Below are 17,646 nucleotides of genomic sequence, written 5' to 3' on the forward strand. Positions count from 1 at the left end.
TGAAAGAAACTACAGCTCATACTCCCCTGCTTCACCCATGACACAGTGTGAAGTTACAATAGCGCCGATTAGACTGGAGTTCCACTTACGTGTAGCATAAAAGCTTTCACTATTGAAAAATACTGCCCTCCATAGACCTCAACCACAAGCTGGACCCCTTACCTCAGTTCTCAGGTGACAAACCCTTCTGTACATCATTCCCCATGAGAAGCTGGCAACAAGCACAACGGCTAATATTATTCTAAACAATATTCCTAATATCCTAAGTTGTAAAAATCATGACAAGTTGCTCCATCTACTGAGACCCTGTACAGTAAGTGCCTTAAGTCAATAGTTTGTACATACCTCCCCTAACAGCAAAAGTGACATTAAGGAGTTTTAATCTGCATTTTTAACTCCATTAAATATTCCCTCCCTAGAAAACAGGGTTTCATTTATCAACTATGCTTAAGGCCTAAAATAGAAATTCAGTTTCTTCTTGTTCATCATGCAGAGAGTATAACAAGAATCAAGATCTGTTGTAACAGAATCACCACAGTTTATCAGTGACCCTACCTCAGGTCTCACAGGATCTTCAATCCCAACAACAGCAATGCACGTCAGACCAGTAACAATATCATTTTCATTGTCCCATTCTGGCTCAGGTTCCCCTGCTGGGAAGTCTCTGAATGCCAGGCAGATTGTTCTGAGCCCTTCAGAAGCCATCGGCTCAATTACAGTTTTCACAATATCATCACGGTCCCTAGGTCTAAATACTTTGGGTTCTCCATTAGCACTCAGTATTTTGAAGCACCTGAAAAGGAAGGTTTAAAGAGTTAACTAGAACAGAAGTTAAACTCATTCAACAGCTTATTAGTCAACTCCAGTAAGTTTCCACAAACTTTGTTTTTACTAGACTCACATATACACACAAAAGCCAGTAGCAGCACCTCTAAGGTAATCCTCTCCATATGCACTTAATCTCTTCCCAATTGCAAAACATACTAGCTGTAGAAAGTTAACCAAGTCAGTCATCCTAGGCTGAAAATAATGCCCAATGAATTTAGGATACAAACATTAGTTACCTCCCAGAAGTATCAATTTCCTCCAGCGTTTGTAAACATACTGGTGTCTGCACTGGTTGAGTCAGGCAAACCCATTTCAAGTTCAACAAAATAATCCCACCTTGTTAACAGTTATACAAGTCTCAGAAGTACAGTGTGCTTCCAGAACATGCATCTGGTGCTTAAACAGCTGTAAGCACTAAAATTACAGCACTGAAGGCAAACTCTGGCACTGCTATCCTTAAAAGTAGTAAGGTTTGCACCCTTCAATCTAGAGTGCAAAGAATTCAAAGAGCATCTGTCAAAATTCTTGTAGATGTGAAGAATTAAATTAAAAATGAATACTTAAATCTGATTTAAATGTTTGTATAGAGACTGGATTCAACACTAAGTACTCTAGCATTACAACACAAGCTCTTTTAGTTGCCAAAGATGCCACTGCTTTCATAGGCAGCATACATACTTTACCAGTATTGATGCCATAACACTAGCAAATACTTTGAACACTAAGTTTAGTCTTGTTCACCTGCATCCTTAGCAAAGTTTTGTCATAAAGCAATGCCACAAGCATTTGTTTTACAAATTAGTACTGATGTGACACTGAAAAACACACAAGAGCTTATGACTTTAAAAAAAATGTTAAATTCAGACCTGGCAGATCTGCTAAAGTGACTACTGTTAGATTTAAGTATTTAGTCCAAGGGTTTAGGGAATTCCGGGGTGCAATACACAGATAAAAATTTCTACCTCAGCCAGGAAATGAAAACAAAGCAGTCCCTTAAAGCTTCATAGTATTCATAACTGAAATGTGAAGTCTATCTGAATTTTCTAATTTTGGTTATCTGTTCAAGTGTCAGCTGTGGCTAAGGATATCTTGTGTTACTTGCAATCAAAGGGCTTTTAAAAAATTCAAAGCATTCCAAGATGACTAAATGGAAGCCAATAAGCTTTGTATAAAGATTTAATTGAAACTCACTTCAAATATTCAGCTTGACCATAAAGGAAAGATGAATACAACTGCTCTGCTTGAAAAAAAAGTTTACTAGATTTCTTCTACACTTATTAGTGACTAATTTGTGTCTTATAAATATTCACGTATGACTGTTTTTAGGCACTGAAAGCTTAAACATGTTATAATAAAGAATGAGCCGCACAATAGACAAACCAGGTTACAAGCTCCGAGATTAATTTCTGGCACTGCATAGGTAGTGGATAAAGTCATGATGATAAGACTTTTTCCCTAGTTGGTGCATATTCTGAAATAGTTCTGGAGTTGCAATTGTTCCAATAGTATCCAAATCAGTCTAGGTTTTCTTGTTGTTTGCCAAATTATTTATTTTCTTATCTCAGTTATGAAGCCAAGTGGACTGACTGCATGAGTCTGGGCTGCAGGAGTTCTAGCAACTTCTACAGTTCAATTGCTCAATAAGATAATAAGGTACAAAATATTTCTAAAGGTAGAAGTCATGCAAGTATAGGCATACTTATTCACTGATGAGACTTGGCTTTAAAATCTAGTGATGAAAAAATTCACATCTAAATCTAAGATCCATATCAAAAGGAACAAGAGCCCTTTAAAGACTGACCTTTTGTTGTCAGCATTAAGTAGAGAAGATGTGCATTTAGTACATTAGTACTTTTCTAGCTCATGATCTGGGGGGCTAGTAGCAAGCAAATGGGTAAATTGAACTGATTAACAGAATTTATACGCTACTCAGACTAGAAATAGTCTGACATTAGAACCAAAACCAGACTGGCTACAAGTGCTGTTCCTAGAAAACATAATGCTTGACTTCTTTCCTCACCTAGTCAGGAGCTACCGCAGCCTTCCTCATACCTAAAGGTTTGTCCCAGTGGTGACTTATTCTCTCACTAATAGTCTAATCCTATTCTAATAAATCCTCTATAGATGGGCAGATGGTTAAGGAAGCAATTTGCTTTGTTCATATTAAAACCCCTTAAGTTTCTCCATTGGCCAAGTTCAACCTCCTGTTAAAATGATCAACTTGCACACCAACTTACAGAGTCTTTTGAAGTTAAAAGTAATCACTTTTCAAAGGTACAAATCTTTGCTGGAATTTTAGACATTTGGGGGGGGGGGGGGGGGGGAGTAGGGGGAAGGAGGGCATGGCTGGGGTGTGAGAATCAGTGACCGAAATGCGAAGTTTTACCCATGTTAGTGTAGAAAGTCAAACAATGGAAGGAGACAAGCTAGGAAGCTGGCTGCAATCACATGGGACTGCTGCACTTGTTTGTGAACAACAGAAATATTTAACTGGCTATGCCACAGTGCTGTTTAGCACTTTAGTCTCCTCATCTATCACAACATTTAGCCAAATTTAAGTGCTGAATTACAATAGTAGTTTTTCTTACTTTTTAAGAACTATCTCAGAGGCACCTTTACTGAATATCCGGAAACTGCCATCAGAGTTTTTTAACACAGTACTCATAGACTTTCTAACAGAGTTGAAGGTGTACACTTTGTATAAATCCTCTTCTGGTATCTCATTTCTTACGTCCTGATAATCACGTTTTAAATCCAAGAGTAATCCCAGCAAGGCACATTCAGTTTTATTTCCAACATGACGTGGTAGGCCACCTTCTTTTTCAGGAGGCTGCAAGAAGAACAAGAACCTTCACTGATCAGGTTAAATTATGAACTACTGAAACAGCATTTAGAAAACAAGGAAGTGAAGACCAAGCTTAGCTCTGGGATGGGGGAAGTTTCACTTTTGCGATGATTACTCTATAAATTCCTGAGTCGTGAGCCAAAGTCATAGTGCTGGCTTTTGTGAGTAACTTCTTCTGTACCTGTTTCAGGATCTTTCCATCCCTTTGTCAGACCCCAAAATCACCTGTTAAGTTTGTATCCAACCCCAACATGACCTTTCTAAAAGGCATTTTCCATTACTTGAAATATCTATCTGATCAATTGAGCACAGTCCCTGAAGAATTATTTCACATTAAAAAATACAGACAGGTTTACTTAAAACTGATTTAAGCAAGCTAAATAACATTATTTCTCCTAAATTATCTGCTCCTGTAATAACTCTTCCTCAATGACTTACACTGTGATCACATCACCTGTTAGCCTTCTACTAACAAACTAAGTCTTTAAGCTTCTTAAGCCTCACCACAAGTTCTGTTTTCCAGGCCACGGCCTATTTATCTGGAAGGAGTTCAGAAACAAGTTTCCAACCCTTTAATACCAGAACAAATTCTTATCTCAGCGATGTGGAATATGCATGTACTAGTGCTTTAAGTCAAGGAGTATTTCTCTCAAGGTATTTCTCATCTTATATAGCTATAACATTGCAGCGTGGTTTGTAGTAAAAAGGCAGAAGCTGCACTTACTCAGCCTGACATGCCTCAAGCAGCTAGAGCTGAACTGTATTAATCACAAGTCAGTAATCCATTTTCATCATTCAGAGCTGCAAGATCTTGGGTTTAGCTGTACTGAATGCTCACACTTTCAAAATGTCCACTTTAATCTGCAGTTTAACATGTCCAGTTCTGGACTCCGCAGTACAGGAAACATGGATATCCACGAGCAAGTCCAGCCATGGGCCACACAGATGATATAGGGACTGGAGCAGCACCTAACATACGCGGAGAGGCTGAGAGCTGGGACTGTTCAGCCTGGAGAAGAGAAGCCTCTGGGGGAGAAACTTATCCATATATATTAAATACCTGAATGGGGCAGGTAGGTGGGGCAACAGTAAAGACTGCTAAGCCAGACTTCTTAGTGGTGCCCGGTGAGAGGACAACAGTCAATGGGTACAAACTGAAACCCTTGAAATTCTACTTCAACACAAGGAAACATCTTTTAATCTAAGGGTGGTCAAATAATTGACCAGGTTGCCCAGAGGTTGCAGAGTCTCCATCCTTTGACATTCTTAAAATCTGACTGGACATAGCCCTGAGCAATGTCCTCTTGCTGACCCTGCTTTGAGCAGGGGGGGATAGACCAGAGGATCTCAAGAGGTCCCTTTCAGCCCTCTGATTCTGTAGAACAGACTCACTCTGACTGCAATGGATGTGATTTGACTAAAATTGTAGGAGTGAGGGACCTGGTCAGTTTGCATGCAGCTACTTTTAAAAGAAGCATCTTTAGAAAACAGACTGTGAAACTCCTCACATGCTGTACCTCATTAGGAGCATTTCAGTCTTGTTTCAGAGAAATCGGTGTTGGTGATCTCCATGCGCTACCTCAAGTACTGCTATTGAGGAACTTCTTGCAGAGATACCATCTTTATTGGCTGAAAAGTAGCTTTTGGACTGAGGTTTTACTGCTATTCCTGTACAAAGCATTCATAATGGAGGTTTCTACTGAATCTGGAAGTGGTAGTTTATTTTCTAAAGCTAAATCCTAATGATTATTTTAACTGCTTTAAAGAATATAAGTTATGCAACACATCGGAATAACTGCAGCAAGGAAACTATGTTTGGAGTTGCAGCAAACAGCATACAAGTGCTAAATAGTTCACTATTTAAAATATCTTAAGTCCATTACTCTTTTTATTTCAAATTATTTTGGAAGTCTCAAACAAGTTATCATCAAAGGTGTCACAATTCTAAATCCTACAAACTCATAAACAGTATCTGGAATAAAAATCCATGAAAATCCTCATCTGTACTTGCATTTTCTCATTACATGCTAATGTTATGCTACTCTTACATGTTTACTTTGTAGTAGCACTCAAATCAAGCCAAGATGCTCTTCAAGGAAGGTAAACCGCTCAACTTATAAAAACAAATCTAGACAAAACTGAACTTAAAGGAAGTTATCTTCCTGAGAGTGCATCTTTGATTTATCAGTTCAAAACCTAAGTTAAGTTGTAACTGAAATAAACTATTTTTGAAGTTTAGTCTCAAATGAACGGTTGAGCAATTTACAGCAGGTACAAAATACCTTACACTACATTTTGCCATGTGTTAACACTTAACTGCCTACCATGTGGCCACCAGACGATTTGCATCTTTTGAGGAAGTTTTTTAGTTATCTTGATTTGAAAGAAGAAGTCCACTTACCAGTATTTTGGAAGTATAAGCACAATTAACAGAAATTCCTGTCACAAGGTAAGCCATAGTTTTCTCTGGAATAGCTTCTGGTTCTGGAATTTTCTTATAATGTTTTTCATTGATGTAGGCTTGGACCACTGTCATTCTGTTCATGGTCAATGTTCCCGTTTTATCTGAGCAAATAGCTGTCGCATTGCCCATCGTTTCACACGCATCCAGGTGTCTCACCAAGTTATTATCTTTCATCATTTTCTAGGAAACAAAAGCAGTCAACAGCTATCCATAACCATTACTTTACATTTCAGAAATTCTCATTTAGGGTGTCCAGTCTTACTTACACAGCAGTTTCAGAAGTTACTCAGCCTTTAAGTTATCTAACATCTTAGAGCAGGGGTCCTCAAACTATGGCCCGCAGGCCGGATACGGCCCCCCAGGGTCCTCAATCTGGCCCCCGGTATTTACAGAACCCCCCTGCACCCCCCACCCCCCCACCCCCCCCCCCCCCCCCCGGGGGTTGGGGCGGGGAAACCAAGCAGCCGCAGGTGACTGCCTGCCACTGCATCCGCGTGCCGGCCCCCTGGTTAAAAAGTTTGAGGACCCCTGTCTTAGAGGAAGAATTTGTAGATGTCACATACTGTAAGGATTCCTTTAAGTCTATTATGTCACAGTAAACTTCATTTTGAACAATGTTCATAAATACAGCCTTAAGTCTCCTGTATCTGCATGTCACACTGACTACTGATAATATTCAGGCCATTAGGAGCAAATAATTTATGATATTTAGAAATAGAGGACAGGTACAGACCGAGCTTTACCAGATACAAAATTTAAACAGTCTTCCTGCTTACAAGCTCAAATAAGCTGTGTTACAGACTTACTCTTGCATCTCATATGATGTTTGGGTAAGACTTCAAGTCAAACACAAACTAGGAGCAGACTGATGTTTCAGCTAAGACAGCAAGGACTACACAAGTCTCATAGGTTAAGTATCACTTTAAATTCTTTACTTCACAAGTTTGTGCATTTCAACTTTAGAGAGCTAGAGTAACTTCAAATGATACAATACCAAGGCCACTACTGGTTAGTGCTTTAAATTAATAAGTTTTAGAACACAGCCTAAACAGCCATTGTCTTTACAATTAGATTTTCAGATCAATAACTAGTCCCAGCATGCTGAAGTAGTAAAAAAATAAAGAGAACAAATACAGCATGTTTTTTAACTCATGCTCCAATAAATAGAAAGCTGTATCTTTACAATATTCAACACTCAAGGAAAACCAGTCTGGGAACTTTTGTAGTAGTTGCTTAACACATCTGTTAGGGTAGAAGTTCAGGTTTACAGAAGAGAGTGTTATCTACGAACTCAGCCATTTATTATAAGCAAATGCTACAATGTTATGAGCTAAATCCATTCATCCTTAGTTGGTGGTAACAGGCTGTCACTGCTCACTGTTCACGTTAGTGTGTATTCAGAGATTAAGAAAAATACTGCTGTGGATTTCTTATGCAGTTCAGGACAAGAAGAAAAGGCTCCTCCCCAGTCTGCTGCACATATGTGATGCAGTGTATCTCAACTGAGATTTTACAGCTGATGAATACACCCACCTTAAAATCTGTTCCCCATCCCTTCACTTACCTTAACAGAGTAAGCAAGAGATATAGTAACTGCAAGTGGAAGACCTTCTGGTACTGCCACCACCAAGACTGTAACTCCAATAATGAAGAACTTCACAAAATACTGAATATAAATTGGTGTACATTCAGCAAGCCACGGTCTCTTCTGAACCCAGAAGGTATCAATTACAAAATATAATACAAGGATAATGACTGTGATTGCAGACATCAACAAACCTTGTTAAAAAGAGAATAAACAGGTTTCAGAAATTATCTCAAATGTTTGGCAGTACAGATTCTGGATAAGTAGTGCAAATACTTCTGCCTTTATAGAAGTTAGTTTATAACTAAGATTTTAAGCAGGCAAGTCAGGATACATTGAGGTAGTTCTCAAAGGTGTTCCAGCTTCCAATGCAAGTCTTTCCTCATGCATTTCACATAGAAACTTCTAAAAATCTTTTTCTTTCTTTCTCTTTCACTGAAAAGTGTAGATCTACTTATGAACGGGAGAGACCAATATGTAAAGTGGATTGACTAAGCAGCATAAGAACTGAAATAATTCAGCAGGTCCTTCAGCAATTGTACTGCTGACTTAGTAGAGAAAGCTGCTGACAGCCTGTAACCTGCTTCCTGCTGCAGGTGGGATTAAATATGGCAGCTCAGCATATATGATCAATGAACTGGGATTAACTGGGAAGACAAACTAGAACTGCTGTTAGCAAGCTGAACAGCACACTTCAGACACTGCATGGAAACAATGAAGGAAAATGAACCTGGCTGAAATAAAAAAATAAAGCCACTGAAGTGCCAGCTTGTTATAGAAAGATGCTTCAATGTGAGCACCATCGCAAAGCAGCAGGCCAGAAAAATGCATGTGTGAAGTACATGAGCATTAATTAAGGGTGCATGGAGAATTACAATAGATCAAAATATGCATAAAGGAGAACAAAAACTTTAAATTTTTTTCACATCTTTCACAAGCGTTTTCTCATAACACTATTTTACACTAAACATACTATGGAAGCTTTATTCAACATTTGTTAGTACAGGTTTCTCTGAAAAATTAACATTGCTATACATAACTATGGAGTGCTAAAGCTAAAAGTTTAATTGGTTGTCCTCACAGCATAACTGTCTTATGACACAGATGCTGAAGTCAGCCCTTTTTGAGCTGTGGGCTGGTCTAGAAGACTGCTAGAAGCTCCTTCTAGCCTAAATCTTTCAGCAATTCTAAAATGGATCAAAATAAAACCTGAAATAATTGAAATAAATCTCTCTCTACATACTACATAATATAGCCCAAAATTTACACTGCACTTCATTGTTGTTTTAGTCTAAAGAAGCAAGAGTTTATGAAAGATTTTAACATGACAGCTGAATATTAGCTCACAGAAGAGTGACAGAAGCTAAAGAATAGCAGAAAGTCAATAAAAATGTTACATAGCAGCAAGGCAAGTGGAAATTCCTACTCCTCTGGAAGTAGCAGAGATAACCTGGTCAACCCTACCACATTTTCCAAGCTTCGCTCAATTTATAGTTCTCTACATACATCACTAAATGCCATATCTTATATAAGAACATCTTTCATATTGTTCAGTGTTATGAAGTTAGAATTTGCTCACCCAGAAGCTGACACACTAAAGCCTGAATCTATTTCAATCAAGGAAAAATAAAAGCCATCCACATGATACAGTGTGAGAAGCTATCAGCACACTCAGGCACGATGGCATACATTGAAATTTTGCACTTAAAGAATCAAACTACTCGAGGCTAGCTACTTAAGTTATCTACTCACAAACCATGCATGTTCTAACTTTATACAAACATGTCACATCAACATAACAAAGTTATTGATATACCATACCTGCTTTGCCAATCTGAACTGCAAGCTTTGTAAGTTTGCCTTGAAGAACTGACTTTTCTTTCTTTGGCAAATTTGCTCTCTTCTTGTCTTTCTCGTCTCCATCGCCACCATCCTCACTCTTCAGTGGTTGCATTTCCATGGCTGCACCATCCTGAGCTTTAGCTAGAAGTTCAAATCAAATAAAGTTTAAATATTGGGGAGTCCCCAGAATCAACGATACTTAAAAAGCCTAATAACACTGGGCTCCAGTAAACAGCAGGACTGCATTAGTACCTTGTATCCAGAGATGCCATACTACATGAGAATGTTGAAACAGGTGTATTGGGATGCAGGTGCCCAGGTGCTGGCAGCAGGGGAGCTGCAGCCCATGGATAGATAAGGCAGGCTGTCCCCTTGCAGCCCAGAGGACCCCAGTGGAGTAGATATCCACCTGCAGCCTGTGGAGGACCCCATTGTCACAGCAGGCAGCTGTGCTCTGAAAGAAGCTGCAGCATGTGAAGGGCCCATGCCAGAGCATGATCCTGGCAGAAGCTGTGGCCCGGGGAGACCCATGCTTCTGCAGTCTGTTCCTGAAGGACCGTACCCTGTGGGAAGAGCCCACATTGGAGAAGTTCATGAAGGACTGTATACTGCGGGAGGGACACTGTGGTGGAGCAAGGGAAGAGTATGAGGACAAAGGAGCAGAGACAAACATTATGAACTGACCAAAGAGCCCTATTCTCTATCTTCCTGAGCTCCTCAGAGGGAGGAAGCAGAGGAGTCAGGAGTGAAGCTGAGCCTGGAAGGAAGGGGGACTGGGAGGAAGGTGGTTTTAGTTGTTTTTGTTTCACCTTCCTACTCTAATTGGCAATAAATTAATTTTCCCCAAATTGAGTCTGGTTTGCCCATGGGGATAATTAGCAATACCTCCCCATCCTTTTCTCAAATCACAAGCTTTTAATTCTATTTTCAGCCCCACACCCCTGAGGAAGGGGAGTGAGAGAGCAGCTAGCTGGGCATCTGGAAGCCAGCCAGCCAAGGTTAACTCACCTCTACAGGATAGCTGAAAAAAATAATTGGTGAAGTTTAATTTTGTAGTATCTAGCTATGTTGAGACTACAGAGTTCATTTAAGCATTTGTTTTGGGCAGAGTCACTTACGCCATCTTTAGCATAAGCACTTTGGATCCAAGTATTCAATATGTACTTTCAAAGGAAAGTACGTACCCATTACATACACTCTCAGAAAATAGGTACTTGTGTGAGAAAGGATCAGAGAACATGCGTTTACCTTTGTTACGGTTTTCAACAGCTCCATCTTGCTTTTTACCTGGAGAGAGGAACAAGTTGTGTTTTAAACTGGCTGTGCAGAGTTAATTTCAGTGCAGTGCTTATGTTCATATAAAAAATGCACACATTACCATATGCTTAAGCGAGTAACTGAATTTTTAGAAAGTATAGAACAAACTGGAGACAAGGGTTCATGTAACTGAGGCTTCAAAAGTATAGGTCAACTCACAGAAGCAGCTCGTATTAGGGTTTTTGTACTTTATTTTTCCCATACAAAACTGCTACAGTGTTATCCTGCCATAGTTAAGTTTGCACAAATTACTGATACAGATATTTAATACTTGTGAGGAAAGCCTTTAAAAGGCTTGCCTAAACATTTTTCTAGGAAAGAAATTTGTGACGTGAAGTGATTCTGGTGGCCTCAGTCTTGCTCTCTGTTCTTCCAATACTTTGCAGCTATTATCTGACTACTACTGTAAATGAACTGTAGGATCTCACTTCCAGAATGCATGCTTTCATACAACACTGCAGAAACTATTGTAGTATAAAATATTTATAAATCCGCACCAAAGCTTAATGGAGGTACAGTGCTGGATTACTGGATCTATGCTAACCCTATTTATGCAAGCATGAACATAATCTGTTGGCAACATACCAATATTACATCACTAGGAGGATAGTTCAAGTTCATAATAAAATATCACTCCTATCTCTGTTCAGAAATGGAGTTCAACAAGAGATCATAAAAAACAGTGAAATAACAAAATAAATTAATGAGTGAAACATTAAAGGTAACTAGAAGGCCAAACACATCATGTGTACCTTTTGGGGGCGGGGGGGGGCATGCCACACTATCTTTTTTTGTTTGTATTTTCAGGTAGAAAGGTTTAGATACTACTTTGCCAAGTGAAAAACTTTTCTCCTAAGTAATGAAAGCAAGGGTTATAGTTACTATTTGCAATAACCTGAAATAAAAGCAAAATTGAGGAACTTAAGAACGAAACGCAAAGTCTCTCAGTATCACTATTTATTTATTCAGTACCAGTATTAAGTTTTTGGACTTAGGTTACGTAGACTGAAATGTATAAGAGTACTCAGGCAGAAGAAAAATCAAATTATCAGGCAGCCTCTCTGACATTTATACTTCCACTACATTATTACTGTAGACATAGTCTATATGTATCTTCTGTACATAGGATTTTCCTCCAAGCATCCTCAGAACAGCTGGGGTGGGGGAGGAAGAGGGAAGAAAGCATGTTCACCTTCTCCAGAAGATGTCACTTCAGACCTCTTCAGAACTCATAATTGTCTCCTAATTCAGTATTTTTTCTTTCCTAGTTCTTCTCTCATTACAAGAGGAAAGTTCTACACTTGAGGTACTTCTAACTCCTTGTATATACATTTGCTTTCACTCTGAACCAAGCCATATACAGCTGACTAAAAATAGCCACTTTAATCTCCTTAACATCCACAGAGAAGCTAAATTAGTTTAACCTGAGTTTTACCAAGGAGAATCTTATCAGGCACCTAACTTAAGAGAAAGAGGAAGTCGCCTATCTTGGGAGACAAAAGACCCCACAAGTGCTCAGGCCCTAGGACATAAACAAAACACTACTTGTCAAAACAACTTCTGCTTATAGAATAATAAACACTGGCTCAGTATTAATAAAAGCTATAGTCTTCTCCACATCTCCTGCAGCAGCTGGTACTGTTACTTCTCTCCTTCTCTTTCCTCTGCAAGGGAAAGAGCAAAGGATGGAAACTGTTCCACACCAATCCCTGGAAGTGCTGTAGGTCAACTTTTACTCTTCAGTACCACACTTGAGCTTGAAACTGATTTTGAACTTTAAAGTCGTTTTGTAACAATTCTTGTAACTTACTTCTAAAGAAATTTACTACTCTAAGTATCAAGAACAGTGAGAATTGCAAAGTATTTGTGGATCAGGACAACGACAAAAAGCACAGTTTGATCCTAATTCCTGCAAAGAGCACACATTCCAACAATCATCTCTTTAGTTTGAAGGCCACTGAAATTCCCAAGCACATTTCTGTATGAACTTTTCATTACTGTTTCATATTCCTCTGATGAAAAAGTATAGTCTTCTGCCAAGAATCTTCAGGCTTAGTCCCATCCAGTGGGCCTCACAACCATTTCTAGAAAAATTACTGCTGTGGTGAATGAAGCTCAGTCCTGAACATGCCTTGTGAAGAGCTAGGATCAAAACATTACTGGTTAACATTTCCAAGCCCTGATTCTCAGGATAAAGGCTGTGGCTTAGATAAGTGACCTTATAGTTCCAGCTGCTGAGCAAGTCTTTCAGAATAAGGAAGACCGCCCATTTCACACATCACAGAAGAGCTCCAAAATGCTCTAGGTTACAAGCCCCTCATCCCTCCACAAACAGTTTACAGGAAAGTGCTAGAAGGGATTTGCCTTATGTCTGTCTCTGAACACTCAAAGGTTCAGCTCTGCAAGAAAAGGAATAGCAGGAGCAGCTGTCTGCTCACCTGTATAAAAATCAGTCTTACATATGCTTAAGATACCCACAAACTCAGCAATATCAATGACGCAAGCTTTTTCCCTCCAAGTGTCACAGAACTCCTTGCCACAGGACATTTTCTACCTGTCAAAAGCAGAACTAGATACTTACTAAGTTGAGTTATTGGTAATAACCTGTTTGCCATAAAAGAAATATTTGCTGTTAGACATGAACATACTTTGTAATTACACAAGGGGACAGTTCAAAAATTTATACATAGTATGGCTGGTTAGAAGTTGTAAACTTCCAAACCTCTAATTGATCAATGAGATCTGAAGTTTAATTAAAAATCTATGCAAGGAGAATTAGTTGTGGTGTAGTCTTGCATGATTGGACCTGTCCCAGTTTCAGCTGGGACGGAGTTAATTCTCTTCCTGGGAGGTAGTACGGTGCTGTGTTTTGGCTTTGACGCGAGACTTCTTAGTTTCTCAAGCCTTGTTAGTGCAAAGGCTTACGGGGCACAAGGAATGGGAAGGGGACACAGCCAGGTCAGCTGACCCAAACTAGCTTGAGATATTCCACACCATGGGACACCATGGTTGGTATATACACCTGGGGTTGGCCAGGGCAGGCAGACTGTTGCCTGGGGACTGGCTGGGCATCGGTCAGCGGGTGACGAGAAGCTGCATTGTGCACCACACGTTTCTTCCTCTACCTCTGGATTTTATTCTTTCCCTCCCCATTTTCATTATAATTGTTATTGTCATCATTATTACTATTGTTCTTTCATTATTATTCTGCTTCAATTATTACATTGTTCTCATCTCAACCCTTGAGTTTTACATTCCTTTCCAACCCTCCTCCCCATTCCTCTGAGTGAGGGGGGAGTGAGCAAGTGGCTGCGTGGTACTTAATTACCAGCCAGGGTTAAACCACGACAGGACCTGATTTCGGTTTTGCCCTTGTGATACTTACTGAAAGCATGAGTTGGGTTTTCAAAAAAATAATAGAAAAAAAGATTTCTGGCTCCAGACAACAAGAACATGGTTTTATTAGTAACATTCAGGAGTCCACACCTCCCTCCCCAGGGACTTAAGACTATTGTGCCTACTTTTTTTGTCCTTCTTCTCTTTTTCCTTCTCCTTCTCTTCTTCATCTCCTCCAGCCCCAAGTAAGGTAAAGATGATTCCAGTCTGAGAGTTCACACCTACAGCAGTAACAACCATTCTTCCAGAGCCTTCCATCACATGTGTACCTGAAAGATTGAATCAGGTTTTCCACTGAGACTTGACCAGTTATACGGCAGAGCACAAAGGAAATGAATTTTCAAACTTCACACTGATGAAACCTTAGGATATGTGTATATACCACCGTGTTCCCCTAGAGTTTTAATTGCCAAAACTATCTGGAAGATAAGACCATAAGCAGCTACACAAAATGTTTATCAGTTTTAAGAGTCTGCCTGCTTTGACAAAGTTTTGTACTAGCTGCACTGGTTTTGGTTACTTTAAGAAGCTGCCCTAGGTAAAGGTCCAGTTTGCCAGATTTTAACCTCAAAATTTTAAAAAACCAGTTTACCCCCAGAAACAAACCACTTTCTTCAAGAATTGTCCGATGTTACACACCTGACAGCAGCATAGGATCTCTGTCCAGAGATTTCTTAACATGATCAGATTCTCCAGTCAGTGAACTTTCATCAATTTTGAGGTCGTTTCCTTGAATGAGTACACCATCAGCTGGTAAAAGATCACCTACAAGAGATCACTGGGTATGTGGACTGTAGTTCCTTTTTTAAAATAAAAGAAATTTCAACTTTAAAAATGTTTACCATATTTCACTTGTGCAATATCTCCAACAATTATGTCAGCTACTGGTATTTGGATGACTTGGCCACCTCTGATGACTGTGAATTTCTGTTCTTGTTCAATACGGCTCTGCAAGCCCCGAAACTGTTTCTCTTTACTCCAGTCATTGAAAGCTGTTACTAATACCACACAAACTACAGATAGGAGGATTGCTGCTCCTTCAATCCAACCTGCTTCAGATTCGTCCTCTTCTTCACCAACATTTACTGATCCACATACTGTAAAAACAGGTTTTAGATTTAAGAAAGATCAGGCAAATCGTTATTTCAACAAAAAAGTTTTGCCAAACAGAAGAAACTAATAGTTGCTACATTTTCTGTGCTAGCCTTTACAATTTTATCTTTTTTTTCAGTAAGGATAGCACACAAAGCAGCTAAAGAACCTGGAAGCTAGAACAGCTCAATGAAGTTAAACCACCTAGAATTTACATCCCTGCTTATCAGAACGTAAGAAAAGGTGATATAAGAAGTTACCTGTCCTAATTATCTTGTTAAATGAATAATAATAAGAATGCCAAACTAGACAAATTAGTTCACCACCTTCTACTTTCTCAATGTTTCCCACTTTACTTTTATCTTAACAAGCCAGATATCCTTGCAAAATTCAGTTCAATGAAGACCAGATCCCTTCATTTTCTGTTTAGAAGTATAAACATAGCTTCATTTCTTAAATTAGAAAGTTACCAGTGTCATATTGCAAATCAAGAGAAATTTAAGACTTGCTGACTCCCCAAAGAAAGCACATGACTGCAAATTATAAATTGCTTAAATATTTGAGGCAAAGCTAAAAAAACCACTTGCGCAGAAACATGACTGGATCTACGACAAGTCCTTGCTCCTGCTGCTTGCACTTTACATTTGGCATTATTTTGGTCAGAATGATACCGGATCGTGACCAGGGAAATCTCATGTTGCCCTTTTAAGGCAAACTAGAGTTTTGGGAATTTTCTGTCAATTAGCTGCTTTTCCACCGACTTACTGTTTCCCATCAGATTCACAGTAAAGGCATGTCGGACCAGGAAAGTCAGTTGGATAATATAGGTAGATACCTACTTTTTAAAAAAACTTTACTTACGTGATTCATTTCCTCCTGGAGGCTGGTAAAAAGAAAGGCCCAAGGATACTACGGCTGCAATTTCTAATATGATTAGTGTAACATCCTGTAGTGCTTCCCATACTAACTGAAGAAATGTTTTTGGCTTTTTAGGAGGTATAAAGTTCTTCCCAAAAACTGCTTCTCTCCTTTCTATATCTGCTGGATTTCCACTTAAACCTATTTAATAATAAGACAAAGTTAGTGACACTTATATGCATTTCACCCTCACATTATAAGCGATTGAGGTTTCCCATTCACAGAGTCAAGCCTCACTCCGTATTTCAGTAACAATACTGAAAAGCTGTATCTCAGATATAACTACTTAAGTATTATCCTTTAAAATTAAGAGTTGCAACAGAAAACCAGCTATATTTTATAATTCACACTTTGCCAATATAAAGTAAGCTGATAGTCTGCCTGCTCGCACTTATATGACACAGCAGCAGAGGAACAGTAACAGACATACCTTCATACAAAGTCAACAAGTTTGCAAGACAAGACCATTAGTAGAGTTACTACTATTGGAACTGAGTAGCACCATGCAGCTTCAGCAAGATCACAGCCTGTGAAGCCAGCTCTGGTTTCCCCTGTAGGGATTCTGTATTCAGTGATAATGCCCTAGGATCCTACAATTAATGTAACACCTATATAATATTTAATATGATTACTGTATTAAATATTATATTTGTATATTATTGAATTATTATATAAAATACTACAAAAGGCTAGTGAAGCTCTCCAGGCATCATGTGGAAAGAAGCAGCCACTTAATAATGTTGCTTCTGCCTGGACAGCCACTGTTTGCTTTTCTAAAGCTTCACTTTCCATCTCATCTCACAGGGAGTCCATATTTAGCACTGTGCAGGGTCTGTCACCCTCAGTTTTGTACCTATCTTCTTTTTTATAGGTCGTATTTCTTTTGAGTCCTCTTCTGTGTCTCAGCTGTGGTACTATCCTTAAGGGACACTAGAGCAGGCCAGAGCTAAAAGGCACTTCATGCTTCAAGAGCTAGCCAAGCCTTTAAAAATAAAGGAATACCAAGTATATTCAGTGCAAGGTCATGCACTCAAGGTCTTCCATAACTACACCTCCTGTTAACTCCTTCAATAGTTTCCAGCTACCTAACCCACCATTCAGAATTTAAGCCACAAGCTCATTTTTCAAAGCAAAATGGCAAAGATCCAGTGATGTTCAGACCAAAGGTCTGGACATGTCAACTATGTTGCCCCCAAGGTTATGATTAGCACCTGCTTAAAGACAACAATTTGTTTCATAGCATTTTTTTTAGTAGTTCACCCAACTGTTTAGCGATAAAGGTACTGCAAACATGCTAGGTAATCAATAAGAACAGGCAACTACCGCAACTGGATTTCGTAACTGGGGTATTTAACATAC

At 39.1% G+C, this 17,646-nt stretch overlaps 1 protein-coding gene across 7 annotated transcripts in view; it reads right to left on the bottom strand.

The window, feature by feature from the left end:
- Positions 1-17,646, bottom strand: part of ATP2B1 (ATPase plasma membrane Ca2+ transporting 1) — a 65,914-nt gene that overhangs the window by 17,099 nt on the left and 31,169 nt on the right. For all 7 annotated transcript variants that reach the window (XM_055711072.1, XM_055711076.1, XM_055711071.1 and 4 more), the window contains exons 3-12: positions 16,231-16,428; positions 15,120-15,374; positions 14,917-15,042; positions 14,403-14,546; positions 10,813-10,851; positions 9,544-9,705; positions 7,702-7,916; positions 6,075-6,317; positions 3,417-3,658; positions 556-793 (exon numbers count right to left, since the gene is read on the bottom strand). In XM_055711072.1, coding sequence (XP_055567047.1) covers positions 556-793; positions 3,417-3,658; positions 6,075-6,317; positions 7,702-7,916; positions 9,544-9,705; positions 10,813-10,851; positions 14,403-14,546; positions 14,917-15,042; positions 15,120-15,374; positions 16,231-16,428 — 1,862 coding nt within the window. The remainder of the gene's footprint in view (positions 1-555; positions 794-3,416; positions 3,659-6,074; positions 6,318-7,701; positions 7,917-9,543; positions 9,706-10,812; positions 10,852-14,402; positions 14,547-14,916; positions 15,043-15,119; positions 15,375-16,230; positions 16,429-17,646) is intronic.

The sequence above is a fragment of the Falco cherrug genome, chromosome 5 (assembly GCF_023634085.1).
Source record: "Falco cherrug isolate bFalChe1 chromosome 5, bFalChe1.pri, whole genome shotgun sequence".
Lineage (NCBI taxonomy): Eukaryota > Metazoa > Chordata > Aves > Falconiformes > Falconidae > Falco > Falco cherrug.